The sequence below is a fragment of the Trichosurus vulpecula genome, chromosome 2, assembly GCF_011100635.1.
Source record: "Trichosurus vulpecula isolate mTriVul1 chromosome 2, mTriVul1.pri, whole genome shotgun sequence".
Classification (NCBI taxonomy): Eukaryota; Metazoa; Chordata; class Mammalia; order Diprotodontia; family Phalangeridae; genus Trichosurus; species Trichosurus vulpecula.
The window spans coordinates 226,883,176-226,907,611 of NC_050574.1; the positions used below are offsets into that span (position 1 = coordinate 226,883,176).

The 24,436-nt window shown below is 38.7% G+C and overlaps 2 protein-coding genes across 2 annotated transcripts in view; both read left to right on the forward strand.

The window, feature by feature from the left end:
* The window catches only part of LOC118836922 (rap guanine nucleotide exchange factor 4-like), a 94,351-nt gene extending 90,098 nt beyond the window's left edge, over nucleotides 1-4,253 (forward strand). Inside the window, exons 4-5 of the mRNA XM_036744023.1 lie at nucleotides 430-576; nucleotides 4,134-4,253. Coding sequence (XP_036599918.1) covers nucleotides 430-576; nucleotides 4,134-4,253 — 267 coding nt within the window. The remainder of the gene's footprint in view (nucleotides 1-429; nucleotides 577-4,133) is intronic.
* Nucleotides 4,254-9,402: 5,149 nt separating this feature from the next.
* Nucleotides 9,403-24,436, forward strand: part of RAPGEF4 (Rap guanine nucleotide exchange factor 4) — a 257,949-nt gene continuing 242,915 nt past the window's right edge. The window contains exon 1 of the mRNA XM_036744587.1: nucleotides 9,403-9,521. Within this exon, the coding sequence (XP_036600482.1) occupies nucleotides 9,510-9,521 (12 nt within the window). The 5' untranslated portion in view covers nucleotides 9,403-9,509. The remainder of the gene's footprint in view (nucleotides 9,522-24,436) is intronic.

Sequence of the window (24,436 nt, forward strand, 5' to 3'; positions counted from 1 at the left end):
TGAATAAGCAGCAGAACTGACTGATGTGTGTTACACAGAGGAAGAGGAAGGAAGTGTAACCTGTAATAGTCAGTTTTGCTGCTTAGTAACAGCTCTGGACAAAGGCTTGCAGAGGTGTGTGTGTGTGGGGGGGTGGGATTTGAGTTGAAATTATTGACTAAAATGAGATTTCTGTACTATTACTGGGTTTCATTTATTTGTGCTTCCCAATTCCTCTTATCCCAATTGAATTGTTGTGACTTTTCCTCCACCCTCAACCTCCCATCACCAACGCAAACACATTTGTCAGGGGGAAGAGATTAAGTGATATTCCTCACTAGGACTCCCTCCTCCCTTTTCTTAAAGCAGATATAAGAGACAAGAAAACTGAGAACCAGACATCCCCATAACATTTAAATTCTCTAACAACTACTTATTTTGCATTCATAGGATGCAGTGACAATCTGTACTCTGGGAATTGGAACAGCATTTGGAGAGTCGATTTTGGATAACACTCCCCGCCATGCTACCATTGTTACAAGAGAGTGCAGTGAACTCCTCCGCATTGAACAGAAAGACTTTAAAGCACTATGGGAGGTAAACTCAAAGGCTTCTCTTTCAATTAATGTAGTTTCAGAAAAATAAAGACAACTATAATGTGTATAATGACATTACAATCAAACCTTAATATGTTCCATTCTGAATCAGCAGATGGAATTTTATTTCCCAAACACTCTTTTGAATTAGTGAACACTATTTTGACATAGACATCCTTGATTTTTTAAAGTATCTGCTTCGTTTTCTATAGACTGGCATACCACATAATTTCTCGAATGACCACTTAGTATTTTCTATGCTTTCCCACTATTGCTTGAGCAGTCCTTCTAAGAGGCTACTCTAGAAATGTATTCTTTATTAAGGAAGACTACATAGAGCATTCTTGAAGTCTTAGTGTAGTTTTTTTAAGCTACTAAAGCTTAATATTGGCAATCCCTTTTGAATTTTAGAAAATTTCATCTATACCTACTCAGTAATATGGAATACGTAGAGTTAATGCCTGTATTGTTTAGATGCTTTTAAAGTTTTGTGCTCCATAATAATATATGGTAGGTGGCTGTGCCATAATAATGCCTGGTTTCTTGCCAACTTCAGAATGGAGAGTGGCCCAGCAGTGAGTGGACACAACAGGTCCTGCTGGCTTTTGCGTTTATCTGCTGCTTACCAAAGTCTCTCAGTTATTGAACTCATTTATGGCATGCATTGGTAATAAATTAATCTCATCTGCAGTCATAGCAAAGCCAGCCCTTGTGAAAGCCCAGCTAATCCTTCCATCCCCTCACTCTCGTGAGTTCTCTCAGCTTTCTGATTTTAAACCATGGTTAGTCCTTGCCTTTGTCCTCGTCTCAGTGTGTTCAAGTGTTAACCCACTGAGCTGGCAGGCTTCACTACTTGTCCTAGTGTTGCTAAGATTTTAAACTTGATATAAAAAGAATTTCGTGTAATCAAATAGTATCCCCCAGAGCAAAACAAAATGCACTAACTGAGAAAACCCGCAGGTGAACAAGTGATACTTTGCTTTAAAGGCCACACAAAGCCTTAGAAAACCTCCGTGGTGAAATCGGTTCCTTTTATTCTTGGCAGTAGTGTATAAATTGTGGGGTTACTTGTTTGAAATGCTTCTCTTGGAAACTATTACAAAGCCCCAACTGATCAGGAAAGTTCAGAGACAAAAGCTTAGTTTTAGGAAGGAAAAACTAAAATAGGTTTCCATGAACTGTGGGTTTTCTGTCAATTAAAGTGACTGAACTAGAGGCAAATATGCCATTTCTTGATCTCCTATTTTAAAAGGTGAAATGAAATGTTCTTTTTAAAAACCAAATTTGTAAAAGTGATTAAAGACCTAAACAGTCCTCACCTGTGAGTTGTTCAATTGGAGAAATGATTTCCTATGTGGCAACAGATTGAAATTGATAATATGACAGTGTTTGGAAGAATATTTTTTTTAAAAAATGGCTTTTAATTAGGGGCTCCTTGTGGCTGTGAATTTTAGTTTCCCCAAAGGCCACCATCTCTGTAAGTTTTTAAAACATTTTTCTCCATTTTTTTTTACTTTGAGAGGCTTAATATCAAATCATTTTGGGTAAAATGGGCTATTCTATATGTACTGGACCTATTATTTAAATTTATATCTATACTGTTTATGTATTAGTGTTTAAGATCTTTGTGAAAAATTTCCTTACATAGTTAATGCTGCTAAGTTACTAAATGAAAGGTCAGCAGCCATACTAGGATGTCAGGAGGAATTTTAGGGCATTGTTATGTTATAGACAGAATTTTCAAAATTGTGCCACATAACTTTTATCCTGAGTGCAAATGGTGACATTACCTCAGGATTGTGACTTCTGATCTCTGTGCTGCATCTGATTCATTATGGTTGGGAACAAACCACATAACCTCAGATCATAGCTCCACCACATGGGATGGCCAAAAAGCTCTTGTTTAATGGGCTTTCAGAGACTATTAGGATTCAGATGCCAAATGGTAAGAATTTGGGTTCCTGAAATAATCCTGGATTAAAAATGAATATGTCATAATTATATCTTGTTACTTGCGTACCACTTAAGATTTAATTGTGGGATTACCCTTGGGCTACATTGTGATAGGAAGATATTATATATATGTGTATATATATATATATATATAATTTATATATATGTATATATGTATGTGTATATATATATATATATTCATAATGCCATTAGTGGCCTTAACATCAATTTAGAGGCATTTGGAAGGATGTAAATGGAATAGAACTAAAGCTGGGGCTTTTAGTTTCCCATAAGCTAAAATGCCAACAGTTGTATAGAAAGCACATATATTACAATAAATCAGATAAAGATGCCTGAAACTACATTTGAAACCAACTCTCCTATTAGTCTTCCAGGGCTGCTTCATAAAAATAGTGCCATGTTATCTACAAACAGGCACATTTTACCCCTCCACACTTTCTATTTGACCTTTTGTGCAGGACATCCACTAGAGGCAATACATATACATATATATATATATATATATATATATATATATGCATATATATGTATATGCATATATATAATGTATATGTATATATACACATACATACACACATACATACACATATACGCATACACATATATGCGTATATATACACACATATATATGTATATGTGTGTGTATGTATATATGCACATATATTTGTGTATATTTGTTTATACATGTATGAAATGTTTCATACTTGCTAACATGTGAATCAGAATGGGAAAAGGAAATAGCAGCTCATATATATTATATAATATATATGCATATATGTATGTTCTGTTTGGCCCCAAAGGGCAAGGCCAGGAGCACTGGGTAGAACTAGCCAAGAGGGAATTCAGGCATGATGCTGGAAAAGATTTCCTAACCATTAGAGTTGCCTCAGGAGGTGTTAGGACATCCACTAGAGGCAGGATCTTTGTTAATGGAAGTCTTCAAGCGAAGGCTGGATGGTCATTTATGAGATATGCTGTCATGGGGATTCCTTTCCGGCACTGGATGGACTGGATGGTAATCAAAGTCACTGACAACTCTAAAATTCTGTGATTCAGTTATTTACCACCCTTGGTGTTACTACCCAGAGGATCATTGAATCATATTGTCCCTGTGGCTATATCTATCAAGAAAGCTTGCATGATCTTAACACACATGCATAGCAGACTCCATGATCATTTTACATTATGTTTTACTCTATCAAGTCAAAGCCTTTTCCTAATCAAACAAATGGGCCACCTCAGATGGTAGTGGGGTTTCCTTGGTTGGAAGCCTTCAAGCAGAGGCTGCCTCTGGGAATGTTGTGTGAAGGATTCTTTTTCAGGAGCGAGTTAGAGTAGATGACCAGAGTGGTCCTTTCTAATTCTGATATTCTGTGATTGGTTTACAATCCACTGTCTTTTAAGGCTATGCTGAATTCATAGGCTATTGTTTCCTTTTCCCATTCTGATTCACGTATCATAAACCACAAGGCATGTTTTTAGTTGGTCAACATTATTTCCTGAGTGCAGGAAAACATCCAGAGTGTAAATATTTGGCCTTCTGATCACAGCTTCTGAATAGTGGTATTTGTGGTTATGTCCTAGTTAACATATAATGAAAGCAGTGTGTCAGAGGAAATGCTGGCCAGACTAAATCTGGAGCATTGGCTTCAGCTCTGGGTACCACATTTTAGGAAGGACATGAACCAAGTGGAGAATGCTTAGAAGAGTAGGACCAGGAGGGCTTAAAGTTCTTGAGTTCAAGCAATATGAGGATCACTTGAAGGAAGTAGGGATGTTTAGCACAGAGAAGAGAAGACTTTGGGGGTAGGGAAAGGATTTGATTGTTCTATTTCGTATTGGAAGTGTATTAGAAGAAGCATTAGACTGCCCTGTTGGGCAGAACTAGGAGCAGTGTGTGAAAGTGGCAAAGAGACTAGATTAGCTTGGTGTAAGGATATTTTTCCTGTTCTAAATCAAAATGAACTGGCACAAGATGGAGATGGGTACCCCCTTATTAAGGGTGCTCAAACAGGGGCTCCATGACTTTTTGCCAGAGGGAATTCTTTTGGGATGGGTTGGATGCAGGCACAAAGGCCCCATGCTACTCTGAAATTCTGTCATTCTGAGGTTTTAGGGAATAATCCATGTAGAAAGTCTGTTCTTCTGTTACAGACTTAGATATCAAATTTTAAATATTGCCTTTATTTTTTTTAAAAAAAGACCTCATGGTTGCTTCTTTATCACTTTTTATTTCCAAAAATTTAGATACCTAAGAATACTTAGATCTCACAAGAATTTCAGATTCATGGTGCATGCATGCAGTGTACAGCATTAACACATACATACACAGTTTCTCAATTTTAGCTTGTTTATGTTAGAATAGAGCCAAGACTCTTTAATCCAAATACATTTCAGGCAAATACAAAAGATAATTTTCTTGCTCACCCTTTTATGGGTCTTTGTCAGTATGTCTTGCTGATCCTGTACTTGGTATGCTGATTCCTGCTTTCATTTTCATGTATACAGTATGTACAAAGCTCCTAACACACTTTAAAAACCAAAAAATATCTTATTAGCTCTCAGGTCACTTAAAGGCCTAATGTCGGACAGTAAGTCAGGAAGAGAACAAAGAAACCCTGATTTCTTGTCCAGTGAAAAACCAAACCACTCTGTTTCACACGTATTGGAAGGGATTTTATAGAATTAGACAATGAATCACTTTTATATTTATATATCAAGAGCCACCATTAATCAAAAATACCCATAATCTTGGATCAAATATTAATAACTGGTTTAAGACTCCCAAGCCTATACTTAACTTCAGCACTTTGTCATTTAACTTCCTTACTGATGGTGTTAAGTGCCACTGGTTTCACTGAGTTTAAATTCTTATTGTCTCAAGAACTGAAAATGGTATGCAGTGGCTTTTAATATTAATTTTCAACATGTAATTCAGAGGCCTGGCTACCATTGCCTGCTTTTTCTGTGGTGGTATTGAAAATGAGATGTTTCCTGCCCCTGTTATATATTTTAATAAGTATTAATATCAAAGATGAGTGAGAGGAGTAAAGTATTATTGACTAACGCAGAATAAATTGCCACAATTCATTTAAGCTAAGAAAAGGTGACCTGACCTTAAAGTAAGGCTGCCTATTGCCCCCAAATAGGACTATAAATTGGAAGCTGAAATAGGGAAAAAGATGAGGGAAGACAATTTTCATCAACAAAGAGTCAGGGAACAGGAAAGGACAGTAAAGAAGTGAAAAGGATAATTTGCATCATGTGAGAATATTTATTTTATTATACATTTATAGATAGAGACAAATAGATGATAGCTCTTGATAGGAAAAAAAAAGTGTACAAGAGGGGCATGTTGGAGAGGTCCTGAGTGCTGCCAATTTTATTTACACAATATAAAACAAACCTAATTGAGCTAAAATTGAAAAATATTTCCCAGATTCTCAGATCTAGTACGTTTTTTGAGTGGGCGCAAGGGAAGGAGGTAAGAAAATATGTGTAATAGAATGACAAATTTAGAAGGCATCTTCTAGGTCATCAAGTCTATTCTTTAATTTTACAGATGAGAAAATTGAGGCCCAATGAGGTGAAGTGACTGGCCTAAAGTCCAACACATAGTAAATGTCAGAGATAGGCTTGGGTGCAGCAGGTCTTTTCCCAGTAAACCCCATGTTTGTTCCACCATTATCATGCTACTTCCCTTCATGCATATATTCATGAAAGCTTGACTAATGCCTTCTACTATGTAGCCTCTGATTTGTTTTATAAATCCTAGGAAGTTGCCTGAGGTGGGTAGAAGGTGTCACTTGCCCAGCGTCACACAACCGTTCAGGGTCAAGAGCGGGATTTCAATCCAAGCCTTTCTGACTTCAAGCCCTGCACTCTGTCCTCTTAGCCAGGACACTTTCAGAGAACTGCCATACTAATAAACATGGTTATTTTTAATTGGTCATGGGGAGAAGCTAGGAAATATAACTTCCTCTGTCATAAATGATGAAGGATCCAGTAACATGGCAGTGACTGTACAGCACAGGAGAAATCTATTTGTCTTATGCTCCCAGTGCTTTGAATATAAGAATCCTGTCTGATTTTTCACAAACTGAGAGCCATTCTCAGTGTGTCACTCTTCCTCATCCCTTATATTCAATCATTTATCAAATCTTGCCAATTTTGCCCTAAGCAACATCTCTCCCAGTCAACCCATTCATTTTTCTCTGTGGCTATCCCCCTAACTTAGCCCCTTATTAACTCTTAGCTAACTATTGTTTTCACCCACTAACTGGACTCCTGTCTGAGTTCTCTCTCTTCTTTAACTCATCCTTCCTAGCAGACAACCAGTACTCCTAAGGCACTTGCTTGACTCCTTTCCTCTCCCCAAGGCATGAAGCTACAGTGGTTCCCAATTGCCTTTAAGATAAAACACAAGCTCTTCTACTTGTGGTTTAAAGTTCTCCACCATCAACCTCAACCTTCCTTTCCTTTATTCCTTCCCATACTCTAAGGGATGGTCCAGCCAGATTGACTTAGCTTTTGTTCTGTATGCTGAACCTTTCAACTTCCCCTTCTGTGGCTTTGTAAAGTCTGTCCCCTAGGCCTGGAATGTGCTTTCTCCTCCCTGCTAATCACTTGGGATTCCTAATTTCTTCAAAGTTTATTGCAGGTGTCAGCTCCTTCAGAGGCCTTTCAGTCATTAGGGCTGCTCCCTCTACCAGAAAAAAATTACTTTGAATTTAATTTGTCAGTGTTTTGCATTTATTTATTTATGTGCATGTTGTTCTTCCCCCTAATAGAATATAAGCTTCTCAAGAGCAAGTAGTGTTTAATTTTTCTCTTTGTATCCTCAGTGCCTAGCACAATGTTTGCCATGGTAGGGGCAGCTGGGTGGCACAGTGGATAGAGCACAGGGCCTGGAGTCAGGAAGATCGGAGTTCAGATTTGGCCTCAGACACAAGCTGTGTGACCCTGGGCAAGTTACTTAACCCTGTTTGTCTCAGTTTCCTCATCTGTCAAATGAGAAGGAAATGTCAAACCACTCCAGTATCTTTGTCAGTATCAGTTGTGATCCAAATGGGGTTACAAAGAGTTGGATTTGACTGAAACCACTCAGCAACAGAAAAATGCTTCTTGAATGAAGAAAGGAATAGGTGGGCAGTATCCACACTGAAACCTTTACTATAATATACCCTTTTAGAATAGTTACATCCTTTTAGTTTACATATGCATACACACACACACACACACACACACACACACACACACACTCACACACTCACTCACTCACTCACTCTCCTTTCTGGATTTCTTTCTCCACTATGCTACAGCAACCTTACTCACATGGAAGACTACTCCACCATTGTAGCACCTACCTCTCCGATTTCCTCTAGGAACCTCAATTTTAAAGAAAGTGCCTAGACCAGTCTCATCTATTCCATTCTTCTTAGGGCTCCACTCCTGATTCAATAAACTTTTTTGCCCACGATGTCCCCACTTCAGTACCTTCTTCCCCCAAACCCCATTGATTTTCAACTTCCTTTTATGTGTTTTCTTCCCCCATTAGAATGTAAGTTTCTTGAGGACAGCTTGTATTTATATTCTCAGTACTTAGCACAATGCCTGTCTCGCAGTAAGTCCTTAATAAATGCTTGATGACTTGACAAATACATAAATAACCTTACAGAAGCCTGAAGATGCTACATCAGCAGGCATTTGGCACAGAAAACACACATACACACACATTTTTTAAAAAATCAGGCCTATGATTTCATCAGTACAGGGAGTTCCTGGTGAGGAACTTCTTCCATTATCAGTATAGGTTGGCACCTTCTCTGCAGACGTTAAGCAGCTCGGCCAGAGTCGCACAGACAGCGTGTGTCAGAGGCAGGGACTGAACCCTAATACAAAAGGCAATTTTTGTTAAAGAGAGTGATCTTCAGGGAAGGGAGTCTAGTCTCCCCCAATGCTCTTTAACAATCAATTCGGAACTGTTTCTAAGAAACATCTGCTCCTGCCTAAGAAGACACTAGTTCTGTTACCTTTCTCTGTCTTTCAAAGTCAAAGTCTTAAGCCATGAAATTTCTCAAAAGTACTTGAGGAGTTCATTGCTTTGTTTAATGTGCTTTTGACAATTGCTGCTAACCTCACAATTACATTGCTAACTTTCAATCAATGAATCCGTATTAAGCATCTAATGTGTACTTACTTGGCACTGTGCTAAGTAGTTGGGATAAAAAGACAGAGAATGAGACAAGCCCTGCATTTATTCTACCTATAAAGAAGGACAGATCAACCTGATTGCTGACAGGTAGCCCACTTGCAGTATTCACATATGACCCAGTATCATGATATGTAAGCTGGAGGATATAATAGATAGAGATTAAAAATCCATCTTCCTTCCTATGGCAAATGCGTACTCACATAGCATCTTTGGGCTTCTGTAAGGTTATTTCCTAGCCCAGAAAATTGCATCAAGAGGCTAAGAAAAACATATCCAAAAATAAACATGAAAGCCAAGACTCCATGCCAGGAACTCTGGCCACACACATCCTGTTGGGCTGCTCTCTTGCCTCGCCCCTCAGAGTTCTGATCCTTTCAAACCAAGCGGAAGCCTGGTCAGATTATTTGTCTCCTAGGTCTACTCCAAGGGTCTCTCACTGCTCTATCCTCAGACTCTACTTCCTTTTCATGCAGTGACAAAATGATTCAAATCCAGAAAGGAAGGGAGTGAAATTGTTGGGAGGTAACCGAAAGAAGAAAAAAAAAGCAGTCTCTTCCTTTGCCACTGACCACTTTAGCTTCCCTGGATAACACATAAACACCAGTTTCTCTTTCATGGACTGAGATAACGCTAAGAGTTAAGAGTTACTGACAGGGGATCATCTCCTGTGGAGATAGATTTTGCCGTCTACATCAAGACTAGGGGTTCACTGTGTCTCTGACTGAGGGACAGCAAAAGGAGGACGCATGCTCTATAAGGTCAGAACACATCCTTTTATTCTTTTTGGGGGAGGCAGGGAAAACACATAACTAATTACATGTATCATTTGAAAAATTACATTTGGAAACATTTCTGGGGGTTTTTGTCTCACTGGGCCCGAGCAGTGCAGTGATATTCTGAAAAAACTTGTTTTCGCAAATCTTAGAAAGCATTACTTATTTCTAATGATGGGGGATGTGGTGTTTTAATGAAATAGCCTCCTTCTCCCCCCGCCTTTTGGGAGAAAATGAAGAAGAGGTGGGCCCAAATAGTTTGTTTTTTTAATATTCAGTCAGTCACTTGGTCACTCATCTGAATGGCATATAATTTTAGAAATGAACTTTGGTCAAAGGAACAGATTAAATGCTATTATACTTCACCTTCTGCATGTCAGTGGGACTCTTTCCTATGGTTCTAAGACACTGTGTGTCCTTTAATGTATTAGGAGTTCTGTTTTTTACATTATTTATAGTTTGAAGCCCTAGGACCTTCTCAATCTGTGATCTCATCATCTTTCAGAAGATCATCAGGGGAGTCAGGACAGATCAAATCAAGACTCTAGGGAAAACCCAGATGTTGCACAGTATGGCTGGTGGTGGGGGTGTTGTAAGAAGTAGCAGGCCTCTTTGCATTGGTATTAAACCTGAGATGCCTCCAGGGGAGTAGAGGATGGTGTGCTGATGATCTGGCTGTCTTTGAGTTCCTCTAAACAGCGAATCTGAAAATACACTTGGCCTTCAACTCTTCTTTTGAGCATGAACATTCTCTGCCCATTGACCTCTGTTTCCCATGGAGCCTCTCACCCTTCAGTTTCAGCTGGTGGTGATATTCTTCACTTGCCCTTTTACATGATTGCTCATTAAATAGGAACTGATGCTAATTGTGGTATTTTATCTGAAAGAAACTTGTGTTTCAACCAAAGGCAAAAAGGATTTCTATCTGTTTAATCGCTTTGCTTTATAGCATCTCCCAAGATTTTGTATTGGACAACCAAGTTAGAGAGTATTGAAACAGTTTTTTCCCTCAATACTGTCCACAGAGTCAGGAGACAGGCATTGATAAATCTGTGGTCAGACCAGCTGCATGGATGGGACACAGTGGAATCCTTACTCTGCTTTCTCATACATAAATGTGTGGGTAACATACTGACCTGATTCATAAGGTTATTTGCGGAGGAAAAGGGGGTCATGTATGATCAGGTCTCTAGTCCATTTTTTTCAGTTTGCTATTCAAAAATTAGCCACAGAGATTTATCATAATATTTCCTAACTGCCTTAGGCCAACATTTCTCCAGTCAGGGAAACTCATAGAAAGAAGCAAATAAGATTTTCAGGAGGAAATTGTGGTATGAGCAATGTGGTTATGGGACTTTCCTGCTCTCTCTCACTGTCTCTCTCTCTCTACCCCCTCTCTTTCCCTCCCTGCCCTCTCTCTTTCTCTGTCTCTTTGTCTCTCTTTCTCTTTCCTTGTCTCTCCATCTCTGGCTCTCTTCTTCTCCTTTTCTCTTTCTCTCCCCCTATCTTTCCCTTTCTCCCTCCCCCTTCTTTCTTTCTTTACCCCCCTTTCCCTCCATTTATCCCTCCCTCCTTGTCCTGATACCACCTCCCCCACCCATTCCATTCTGATCATGGGAACTCCACCATTGAGAGGAACCCTGGTTCTTTCCTAGGTTAGAGTATCTTGTACTGAGAAGCAAACAGACAGAAATTCAGTTGCAGTATTTATCCTTTCAAAATTGCTTTAGGAATGTCCTTACAAAAAGATTTTGCCAACCTCAGACCAAGGAGGCATTTTGAATGGAATGGGAAGATAGAGACCAAACCAGTAAATAGGAGTCTGAGCATGTATAAGAGATATTGATGTGGTCTGCTGGTCTGGACAAACACAAACATCTATTCCTGGCTTGAGTCAATCTTGCTCCATGACTTTTCTGAAGGCATCTTAGTTTTTTGGCCAACCTATGGCAAAATGCTTGTCTTAATGACTGCCTATCCACCTGGAGGGTTGAAAATTAATGAGCTAATATTGGTTAAACCTCTAAATGCTTAATAGGTTCAAAGAACTATTTCTACTCTTTGTTTGGGGCATGAAGAACACACACCCACAAAAGCTGTGCATATAAATGAAGAAGGAAAAAATTGAGAAATCTGTGCAGTAGCTGACACCATGACAAATGAAAGTATTTGAATGTTTGACAGGTACTTGGAGCAATTTCTTCATTTTTTGCAGTGATGTGGTTTGATTATCCTCAATGCTATTGGAAAGTATTTTGAAGCTGTCAAATATTGCCTGGCATTCTTTGCACTCTGCCAGGGCTTTGTGAGTGTGAAAGGTGTTTGTTATTTGCCAGACATGTATAGATTTCTGTCGCTTATTTTTTCTTCTCTCACTAGGAAATTTTACTTATTAATTGATGTTTCTGCCTGATCTTAGTGATAATAACATTGATTGTCAGATATGACAGAGGAATTTATTCAGGGCTTTATTGATGGTTGCCTACCTACTGGCAAGTGTACCAAATTTAGAATCAGAGGACCTGGTCCTTGGTTCTGCTAATAACTTATCTATCTGATTGTAGACAAGACATTGCCTCAGCTTCTTATAGTACAATGACAGTGTCCGATTGCAGAATCTCTAAGGTACCTCCTCACTCTAAAATCCGTGACTCTGCCTGCTTTGGTTCAAGAGGTACTGATGAATGTATCGCATCCCCTCTAAAATCTTCCTCACTGGACTTCACAGTTTTTAAATTGGTCTGCAGTAACCCTTTTTAAAAGTGTGAATGCCACCGTGAGGGGAGAACATATTAAGTCTTTGATACCTGAACCTAGATTAGGTTATTAGAGATTTTTTTACTCTTTGGTCTTTCAGTTGTATCTGACTCTTTGTGGTCCTATTTGGGGTTTTCTTGCAGTGGTTTGCCATTTCCTTCTCCAGCTCATTTTACAGATGAGAAAACTGAGACAAACAGGGTTAAGTGACTTGCCCAGGCTCACATAGCTATTGAGTGTCTAAGGCTGGATTTGAACTCAGGTCTTCCTGACTCCAGACTTGGCACTCTATTCACTGTGCTACCTAGTTTCTCCTTTATTAGAGATCAGTAGACCATAGACTACAGAGATAAAATGCTAGATTGGGATAAAGGAGACTTTTGTTTTATTGCTGTCTTTTGTTTTTAATCACAATTCCTTCCAAATATTTATCTTTCCCCTCTTAACCCCACCAGCGAGCCTTCTCTGTAATAAAGGAAAAAATGTTAAACTCAATTGACCCATTTGAAATCTTACGCAAAATTAGGATAGGCCATTTTTGATAGGAGAGAAGCAAAAGCTCTGCCTAAGGCAGTTGACTCTGAGCTCAGCTATGATGATAACTACCATTTACATAACACTTATGTGCCAGGCTCTGTGCTAAATGCTTTATAATTAATATCTCACTTGATCCTCTCCATAAGCCCAGGAGGTAGAAGCTATCATTATCCTCACTTAGCAGAGGAGGAAATGGAGGCAAACAGAGGTTAATTGATTTGCCTGGTCTGGGGTTACACAAATAATAAATATCTGAGGTTGGATTTGAACTCACGCCCTCCCAGGCCTCATACTCTATCCCCTGCACTACCTAGTTGCTCATAAGGCACTGGCTCCTGATTGAAGGGCATAATTTTATGGGTAAGGGATAGCTAGGTGGTGTGATGAATAGAATATAGGGCCTGGAGTCAGGAAGACTCATCTTCCTGAGTTTAAATCTGGCTCCAGACACTTACTAGCTGTTTGACCCCGGATAAGTCACTTAACCTGTTTACTTCAGTTTCCTCATTTGTCAACTGAGCTAGAGAAGGAAAAGGCAAACCACTTCAGAATCTCTACCAAGAAAACCCCAAATCAGGTCATGAAGAGTTTGGACGCCATCGAAAAATGACTAAACAATCTAATAGTGTGGGGGAATACTGAACATGGGGACACATTGAATTGGTGTAGGAAGATAGGCATAAAGGAAAACCCTGTTTTTACAGTTTTACCTGGAGCAAGCTTTAGGCACGTTATAAGGCTCACTAAAATGTGTTGGTTTAACTATCTAGTTTTTGCAAGTAATGTTTTTCACTGAAGTAGAGAATGACAGAGGCTTGTGTGGTGCTATGGGGAAATCCTGTATTTGGAGTCAAAAGATTTGGGCTTGAATTCTGGCTCTGATACTACCTGCGTGAATGTGAGCATGTAATTACCCTACTAAGTACCCTACCCCTACCCTCAGTTACCTATCTGTAAGCGAAAATGTTGCATTAGATGTCCTTTGAATTCCTCTTCAGTCCTAAATCTTCTATCCAGTGTATATGTGTAAGGAAAAAATAAAGGGAGTTGGGGGAAGCAAGAAGTAGAGATGAAATCTGGGGGGTTGGGTTTTGTCACAGTTAGATTTTCCTCTTTGAGAGGAAAAGCAAGTAGGTTGTGGTAGTGTTGTAGGTACTGATGAACAGCCAACATTTATCATACTTTGTTTAAAATGAAACCCTAACAAGTCACCTTACCTCTGTTGCTGCCCTTTCTCCTCCACCAAATTGGGACAAAGTCAGAATAGCACCAAAGTGAGAGGAATTCAAACATTCACATTGTGCTTAGATGCTTTGCCCTACAGTGAACAAGCTGTGCCATTTCTGCCTAGAAAAGTAATGGACCGTGGTCTTTTTTAATAGAAAACACCAGAGCCGAAGGGATTTTATAGCTAGAGGTCACATCACCTAAACCCAGGAGTTGGAAAACTAAGATCTAGCAAAAGCAGAGTAGCCTTCACAGGTTTGTACAGGTAGAGAGTGAGAGGAGATCTGAGATTCGAACTCCAGTCCTTTGATTACAAGTCTAGCGTCCTTTCCACCCTGGCTTCCACATGCAGAGGTGACATAATAGAGTGGGAATGATATTGCGTTCAGAGTCAGGAAAACTTGACCCTAGCCTTGATTCTGCCACTAAAAGTTCCTGTGTAACTTTAGTGAAGTCATTTCATTTCTTTGGGCCTTATTTTGCTAGTCTATATATAGAATAGAGAGCCCACGAGGTCTGGGTCTGGGTCTGGCACCACACCCTGTTCTGTGTTCATTCATTATGGTTTGTAAACAAGGTTCAGTACAAGGGAAACCTTCTTAAGTGGATTACATCCCCCATCTTTTTAACTTCTTGGCTCATTAACACCACCCTCCAACCCATTCTAGGGCTGATTTTACTTATGGTGCACAAAACCAAGGGGCTTTGCAAAAGAGGGAAAGCAAAGGGCCTATATGCCAGGCACTGTGCTAAGCACATGTTATCTTATTTGATGCCTACAACAACCCTGGGAGGTAGGTACTGTTGGTGTTGTTCTAGTCATGTCTGACTCTTCATGACCCCATTGGGGATTTTCTTGGCAAAGATACTGGAGTGGTTTGCCGTTTCCTTCTCCAGCTTATTTCATAGGTGAGGAACTGAGGCAAACAGGTTAAGTGACTTGCCCAAGGACACACAGCTAGTAAGCATCTGAGACTAGATTTGAACTCAGGAAGATATGAGTCTTTCTGACTCCAGGCCCAGTACTCTATTTGCTGTGGTGCTACCTAGCTGCCACTAGGTGCTATTATCATCCCCACTTTACAATTGAGGAAACTGCAATAGACAGTTTGAGTTTCTAGAATTATACAGCTAATAATGTCTGAGGCTCTATTTGAAGTCAGGGCTTCCTGACTTCAGGCCCAGCACTCTATCTACTGTACCACTTAACACCCAAAATAAATTTGGTATAGGTTGGTTTTATTTCCACACAAAGAGAAATGCTAAGTGTAGAAGAATGACAATAGGCATGAACAAAATTAATACAATTAAAATAAAATAAAATATAATAAAAATAAAAAAATAAAATAAAAATAAAAAAATAAAAACTCAACGTTGAACTGTGGTTACAATTGGATAGAAGGCAAGCATTTAAGCCTTATTAAGACACAAAACTGTCAGCAGTACTGCATGAGTGCTCCACCACATTCCTTCTTTCCAGTGGCCACCCTTTCTCTTGTTTCTACGTAACAACCCACTCTTGCTGCTGCTGCAGTCAATGTCAGTCTGCCAGGTGATGCCGCCACCATCACTTGCAGATCTCCTGAACTTACAGCTTACGAAGTCAACTGGTTAAGGAAAGAAAACCCAAAAGAGAGAAGGACTGCCAGAGACTTGGGCTTAAGCTCACCTCGTCTGACCTCCCAGCACTAGCTGCTCTATGGATATGATTGCCATGACACCTTTATAGACAAGGACATTTACCCCTCAATGGAGTCTATGACCCGGAGAACCACAGCCATGAGAATGACAAGCTAGAAGCTGTCTCTTTTTAACAGATACTGTACCCCATGCCACCCACTGTTGTCATGAGGTGGGAGGTTGACCAAAGAACCTCTCAGGGGTACACCATGCTGTACTAAAACACCAATTTCCCCCAGTCACTGTGTGTCCAGAAGTAGTTGTGGAAATCCCATATAGTTGACTGGAGCCTGGGAGAAGTTAGCTGTGCATGTGTTATGAAATGGTCTATGTTACATATAAAATGAAGGTGTGTGACTAGATCAGGGACTCTTAAGCCAGGGCCTGTAAACTTGGTTTGTTTCTTTTTTTCAAAACAGTTTGGATACTGCATTTTGATATAATTGATTTTCTTCGTACTCATATGTATTCTATTTTATGTTTTTAAAAACATTATTCATAGGAGTCCATAGATTTCACTGGATTGTCAGAGGGATCCATGACACAAAAAGGCTTAAGAACTCTTGGATTAAGAACCCTAAGGATCCTTTCCCCACTAAAATTCTAGATTCCAAATACATTCTTATCTATGAAAGTATGTAGTCTTTCCTGAGGCGAGGAGTTATGGGGAGGAGAAGCGGAGAGTGCTACAGGTACCCAAATTGCAATAATGATGGGAATAATCTCATTTTAGTTTGAATTCCCCAAGCTACATTTCAAGTATTGTGTTTCTTATTTTTTTATTTGTCCAAACCTATAGAGTGCCATGGAAAGAATATTGACTCCAGAGTCTAGAATTGTGGGTCTGAGATGATTATGACTTGTGTAACCTTGGGCAATGTATTTAACCTCCCTGGGATTCAGTTTCCTTAATTATAATATGAGGGGACTTTGAGGTCCCTTCCAGCTTCTGGATCTATGTTATAATTGTATCGGTCCAAGTCCTAAACTTTAGGACCTTCCCAGTATGGAAAGTCCCTCTGGTGTAGATTCCCTTCTATAGCAGTCTTAGAGAGTTTTCAGGAGCACTGGGAAGTCAAATTATTGTAGTCATACAACTAGAGCATGGGGCAAAGGCAAGATCTGAACCCAGTTCTTCCTAATTCCAAGGTTGTTCCTATATGCATTATGCTATATTACCTGTCATGCACTGTATAGAATAGAAAATAGGTATTTGACCAGTCCCTTGCCCTTACTAAGTACTCAATAAATGCTTAATGAATGGTAATGAAAATGTATCATTTTAGACAATAAATTAATTTATTTTATAACATTAATATTCTTTCAGAGATTGGACTTTTTCATAGAATGGCAGAGCTAAAATTTAATTTCATTTTCTTTGGTTGTTTTAAAGACACAATGAAAGGCAAAAAGTTTTTAGGACTTTTGCTTTCTCAAAGTAGCTATAAAAATAAATGCTGCAGAGAGATTTTCTTGCACTTTTGAACCTTTTTGTATGACCTAGCTTATCTATTATGCTACCAAGATCACATTCAAAAAGTTCTCAGCAGACTGAAGCTGTGGGTCAAGACTACCTACTTAAACACTTAAAAGCCCTGGAGCTTCATCACAGTGGATACTCCCTTCACGAATGGTAGATGGTCTTTTAAGAGCTCTTTGTTGTTCCAGTCATGTTCAGTCCCATGTTGGACTCTTCAAGACCCCATTTAAGGATCTTGTGGCAAGAATACTAGAGTAGTTTGCCATTTCCTTCTTCAGCACATTTGACAGATGAGAAAACTGAAGCAAACAGGGTTAAGTGACTTGCCCAAAGTCACGCAGCTAGTAAGTGTCTGGGATCAGATTTGAACTCAGGAAAATGAGTCTTCCTGAGTCAGGCATGGCACTCTATCCATTGTGCCACCTAGCTGTCCTCTTTCAAGAGATACTGTCACTGAAACATTTATTATCCTACAGCCAGATTGGCAATGCGTCTCCTTAGGTTTAGGCTGACCTATGCAGGCTGGTATGTAATCTATTAGCCAACCAGGACTTGAAGCCCTTCTGGTTTGGTAGCCCTGTCAGAGTTGGCACTCCACCAATCTTGCCTTCCAAAACACAGGATCCTCTTGAGGCTATGATGAGGTATTGCAGAAGAATTGGCTGGTTCCAAGCTGAGAGGGTGAGGCAAAGAAGGTTGTATAACCCATTGTCCCTGAGTGATGCTGTCAGACTCCTGCTCTGTCACTGTTCAACAGTGTCTAAATACGCCCCTGCAAATTCAGGCGGTAATACATTTTTTTTTTATAAATGACTATAACTTTATGAAACTGCCCTTTGACTAATTACCAGACCTGTCTGTCACAGTTTAACTTAGGCCTATCCTCCCGTTTAAAAATGATTCTAAATGCTCATAACTCTTATTCAACTACATTCATTCCACAAATTGACCCCAGCATTCATATTTAGAGTTGATTTCCTTTCTTTAACAGACACTAATAGCACTTCTCCTTATAACAAAGAAAAGGAATTTTGCAAACTACTTTGTACAGACTAGAAACATAGCCATCATATCTGGTAACATGTGAAATTCAGCCCCAGTAGCACTATATTTAGTCAGAGGACTTGGGTTCAAACCTTAGTTCTGCCTTTTACTATCTATCTGGCCTTAGATATTCCACTCCATCTCTATGGGCCTTGCTGTCCTCAAAAATTGAGGACTGCATATTGGCAATGTGATCGCAAATCACTTAACTTCAAGTTGCACCAGGCAACTAACAGTCAATGGACATTTATTAAGTTTACCATGGGCTAGGCACTGAGCTAAGCTCTGGGAATACAAAGAACAGCAACAGACAGTCCCTGCCCTCAAGGAGTTCACAATCTGATAAAGGAGAATATATGTAAATCAATTATGTACCAAGAAGCTATACACAGGATAAATTGGGAATAATGAATCAGAAGACACTAGAATTAAAGGGGATCCAGAAAAGCTTTCTGAGAAGTTGTATTGACAGAAGGAATTTTCTCACCTGGGAGTTCCCTATATCAGTAAAATCCCTCATCCAGTTCCATATTCCCTATAAAATTAAGGTTTGCAAAACACCATACATTATCTCATTTGATCCTCACAACTATACTGTGAAGTTGAGGCTTTATCACCCCAATTTTGCAGATGAGGAAACAAGCAAACAGAGATTAAATGACTTGCCCAGGGTCACACAGCTAGTAAGTGTCTAGAAGGGATCTGAACCCAGGACTTCCTAACTCAAAGTCAGACTCTTGGTCCTCCTATGAGGTGATTATAATCTTAGAACATTACAAAACTAGCAAAACTAGTTTAAATTATTATTCATTAGATTCTTGCTCCCTAATAAGCTCCTTTAACTATAGCAATGTACATGGACATTAGTAATAAATGAACAGAGAAAATATATAAATGAATGTTTGTTCTTTGGAATTTTAGCAGACATAGAATCTTTTCATTTATTGACTCAGTGTTGTCCATAAACTTATATTCTTATGGTGTGTGGAATTATTTTTGCTCCACATACATTCCACATTTCCTGTGTCGATGTATTTGTAGTTATCAGTGCAAGCATCCCTGATGATATGTGTCACTTTCTGTCCATGGCTCTGGAGAAATTAAATCTTTATGCTGACCGTGCAGCTGTTATGAATTGAGCTCATAAAACTGGGCTGGGGAAAGGTATTCTGTTGACATACAGTATTATTTTTCCTTAATTTCTCTCAGCTGGCTATGATTTCAGGTCTGTAAAATTAGGGTTAACATCAACCCAAGGCAGAAACAGAAAACAAGAGCAGAGTCTCTTTGCAAACCTGGTCTGTATTTCCTTAAAAGGCATTTAGCTGTTCAAGTACTATCTTCTTCTCTGTTTCTGGCTTTTGGGAGCTCATTATTTGTTCCATTCTTGAGTATTGGATGCTCTACAGCCACATGAAAGTGCTAATGATTTGACTGAAGTTATTTGTCAATATAGTTAGTATGGGCACTGATTGAATATAAAAGCTGAGAAGTTTGGGATGATTGCTAGTTGTAAATTTAGTTTGATGAGCCTAAAAGAGGCATGTTCTGGCATCCTGAAAGTTTAGATCAGGGATTCTTAACCTTTTTTATGATGTGGACCCATTTGGCAGTCCAGTAAGGCTACGTGGACCCCTTGCCAGAATACTTTTTAAATGGGCAAAATAAAATAGGATCACAAAGGAAACCAAATTTATTAAAGTACAGTTATCAAGATTAAAAATTTTTTTCATGGACTAGGTCCCTCCCAATATTCAGATCCTGTGCTCCATTTTCCCCTTCTCTCTTCCCTTCGACGTCCACTTTCAAACTCGGGAAGTTATTACTTAAATTAGACTTTGTAACTGTAAAAGCAAAGGCACACTTTAGAGGATGGGTGGCCTGTTTGGCTTCTCTTGGAAAGTTTCCACAGGAATACATTTCCGTTTATATATTTGCTGGCGTGAAGATGCTATGATAGGAAATGCCCATGATGAATAAAGAATATTCCATGATCAGTTAGCTACTTGCAGGGCAACATGGTCCAATGGAAAGATTTTTAGTTTCATTGGTCAACACCCATTTATCAAGTGCTTACTATGTTCCAGGTACCGTGCTAAATCCTGGAGTTTTGGGCTAAGCCTCATAGGACCTGCTTTCAAGTCCTGGTTTTACCATCCATGTGGCCTTATATCTAAGGTCATATATCAAAGTCATATATCACAACTTTGAGCCTCCAATTTTCTGTTCTCTAAGTTCCCTTGCAGAGGTCTACTGCTACAATCCATACCTACATATCAGAGGATTCTAAAGGAAAATATGTATTTTTAATTTTTTTTGATTGTAGTATGGGTTATTTTTCTTGGACAGATTGGGGTACCATTAGTCTAGCCCCTTCTCTGTTGTTCTTGATATACATTAGATGCTTTTAGTGTGACCATCTGGTTGGACTGAAATTGAAGAGCCTTGCTCATATGACCCAAATAACAACATTATATACCACTGTGCCAGAGTAACTGGAGTCTCGTCTTCCCAGGAGACTAAAAACACTGAATAAAGAAAAAGCCACATCTACTGGTGAATAAATGATGGAGGGGAGGAGGTGCAGCCAGTCTTTAAGGTAGTCAAAGATCAATAGGAACTGTATCTTTCATGAGATATAACAGAATTAGGAATTAAAAATCTAGATGTGGACCTAAGTACAATGATATAAAATCCTCCAATGTCTCATTATGATCTGGAGCTGACCTTGAATTTTCAAAGGAAATTTTGGTGGAATACAAGTTCAGGAAGGCTCTATGAAACCTGAAAAACTTTGACTATGATCTGGGGAATAGATTGTGTGCCTGTTAGGGTTTGCTTAGTTAAGTTTGAATAAACACGTTATCACATACTTCATTACCAGGGAATGAATATTTTTGTCCATGGAAGCTCAGAAGAATACTTGATGAGGTGTGGAAGCATTACAGTCTTTATCAGTAAGAAGACTATTCATTCAGATGAAATCTTAGATCTTCCAGAGTATCAACGTATAAGGATAGGCAGTGAGATATTAAGCTAGCTAGGAAACATCTTCCAACTTGTAAAACCTCTCTTACCATATAGATATTATCCTCAGAATGTATTTATATGCAAATGAATTATTTTTCCATTTTCTTTATTCAAAAGTCTTTGGTAATATGTAGTTTTATGGTGATAGAATCTCTTTAATCACCATAACCAATTTCTCCTTGATGAAACAAATTATGTCAGAAACAGGAGAAGGTAGAGAAAAACTATTTCAAGTTCTCTCTCCAATTTTTGGACATGGTTTCAAAATATTGGGGAAGAGAAGAGAAGGCAGAGAAAGAGAAAGGTGGAGATTCCTTTTCTTTCCAATAACTCTCCTTGACCTTGAATGAAGGAATTTTTCTGGCCCTCTCACTCAACTTCTAATATAAGCAGTGAGGTCAATCTAAACCTCTGACCTATTTTAAGGGAGTAGTTTTTCAGTCCCATAAAAGATGTCAAGCCAAGGTATGAAATAATGAAATGTGATTTCTTAACTTAGTAAATGTAATAGTTGACATAGTTGTCAAAACAACATATGTAATATCATCTTGGCAACACATATTTTCCTAATGCCTTTACTTATATGCAGATGAAGTTCCATATTTTTATATGCCCATAGGGATATTATGAGGACCAGATGAAGTAACATGTGGATAGAGCTTTGCAAACCTAAAAGTGCCTTGTAAATGCTACTTAGTACTATTATATTATTATGTATTATTTATGTATTTGTATGCACATGATGCTACATTGTATTATATTACATTGCATTATAATATATTTTATATTATAATTACACATATACATGCATACACTTACGCAGACACTCCTATTTGTATCTTGAAAAGGAAGTTTATCATCATTTTGCTTCTGGGTAATGCATATTTGAGCCACAGCAATTTCTGGAGAACATTTTCTAAGGCAGAGAGGGACCCTACCTGGCTTACCCATGCTACTGAAATCATAGATTCTTCTTTCCTTTTTTGTTTTCCAGTTTTATTAATGTGCTTTGTTTTATATTATGGATATTTACAAATTACTCTCACTTTGAGAAAGGTCTTTCTTGTAACAAAACGGTTAAGTAACATAAGTAATCCAGTGACCTTGTCTGAAAATTCATACAACATTTCACATCTATAGTATCCTCCTTACTTCTGTATTTGAAAAACATTAACAGAAATCTCTTTATTTTCTTTACCTTCCACTCCACCCTCCCTATTGAAAAGGAAAAGAAAAAAACAATTTTGAGGGGTAACAAATATGCATAGTCAAGCAAAACAAATTCCTCTAAGGCAATATACAGATACATATGCCTCATTCTACACCTAAATCTATCCCTATTTGTAATGGATGGCATATTTCATCATTAGTCCTCAAGAATCATGTATGGTCCTTGTCTTGATCATAGCTTACAGCTTTCAAAGTTGTTTATAACTTTGTTGTATAACAAAGTTGTATAAATTTTTCTCCTGGTTCTATTCATTTCATTCTTCATCATTATAAAAATCCTCCATTGTTCATTTTTATAATATTGATGTCAAAGTGCAAATTGTTCTATTTCTGCTCATTTCACTCTGCGTCATCTCATATCAATCTTTCCATGCCTTTTTAAAATAGTTTATATCCTAATTTCTTACAGTACAATAATATTCTTTCACATCCATATATCACAATTTGTCCAACCACTTCTTATTTGTTGGACAACATCTTAGTTTCCAGATATTTTTGTACGTATAGGACCTTTTCTTCTTTGGGATAACAGGCCCAGAAGTGATATAGCTGGGTTAATTGTGATGTACTGTTGGCAGACCTGTGAATGGGTAATTCTGGAAAGCATTTTGGAGTTTTACATGAAAAGTTACTAAACATTTCATTCTCTTTGAAATCATAGATTCTTGAATTATTGAAGTGTGCCTAGAATTGTCACTTTAGAACAAAGTGCTGGAAAGGCTGATAAGAGCTCAAGCTGTGGTACAGCCTGGAGTGAAACTTTGGAAGGCATGACTTTAGTAATTTGATGCTTTAAGAGCCACCAAAAGTGATACTAGTGATGGGGTGATCTGGGGCAGGGTTATTTCTTACATCTTTTTGTCATATTATACATCAGTTGTAGTGGGCAGAGGGGTAGTTTCCCCTTTCACTTGGTGGAGGAAAGTTCAAGAGTGATGTTTGTAGGGCAACAGCAGATTTTGATGCTTGGGTCAGACTCTGAAGTTTCTTGTGCTGAGATAGACTTGGGGAAAACTATAGCAGCCTGGATGAGCTGTGAAATATGAGTTGAGCCAGTGGATACAGATGAGGTGAGACTCCAGTGGGAAGCAAGAGCTAAGAAGAGCAATGGTTGAAGAGGCTCCAACTCCAACAATCTTGTAAGATGTTCTCTATTGAAGCTATGAGTTCATTCCTTGCTAATAGACTTGAGTACAAGTCCCATTAAATCCTTATACATTCTATAATAAGTATGCACATGTTGTACTCCCTGATTGCCCTTGTTGTGAACATGTTAGCTGACTCAGACATTTTAGAAATCAGTCAAAGCCAGGTGTTCCTAGAAAGGAGACACTACAGATATGGGCATGAACTATGATTTTTTATTGTTAAGTGCCCAAGACTGAATGCCGTGTAGTTATCCTCAAGCAACATATGAGTAACACAGGTGTGAGATGTTGGTGCATACTCAAAGCTCTGTTCTTCCTATCAGATGTGACTACACTTGCTTTTGTTTGGATGTTGCCTGGTGGACAAGAATAACACTGCTTGGGTAAGAATGGTCTTGTCCTAAGGCGTTTATTCCTTTCTGGCTTCCTTCCCCAAAATAAGCACTTCCTGCCTTTCAGCCAAATGATGAGTAATTTGCAGAGACTTCAGGATGTGACATAGAGGCCAGTCAGGCCATAATTATTTTGATGGGATAGATGACAAATCAGCTCTTAGCATACATCCCATCTAGGTAAAGTCAGGAAATACAAGGAAAGCTGAAAATAGCTCGTGGCTGTGTGGCAGCATCTTTCACCTTAGTGATATGGTGTCAGAGTAAAGAAATCATGCTTACCAAATTTCTCATTGCAATACCTAAACAACATGATGCTTCTTGTCATTTTAATTTAAATGACTTTTTGGCAATTAGGGAGTATCTTAAGAATGA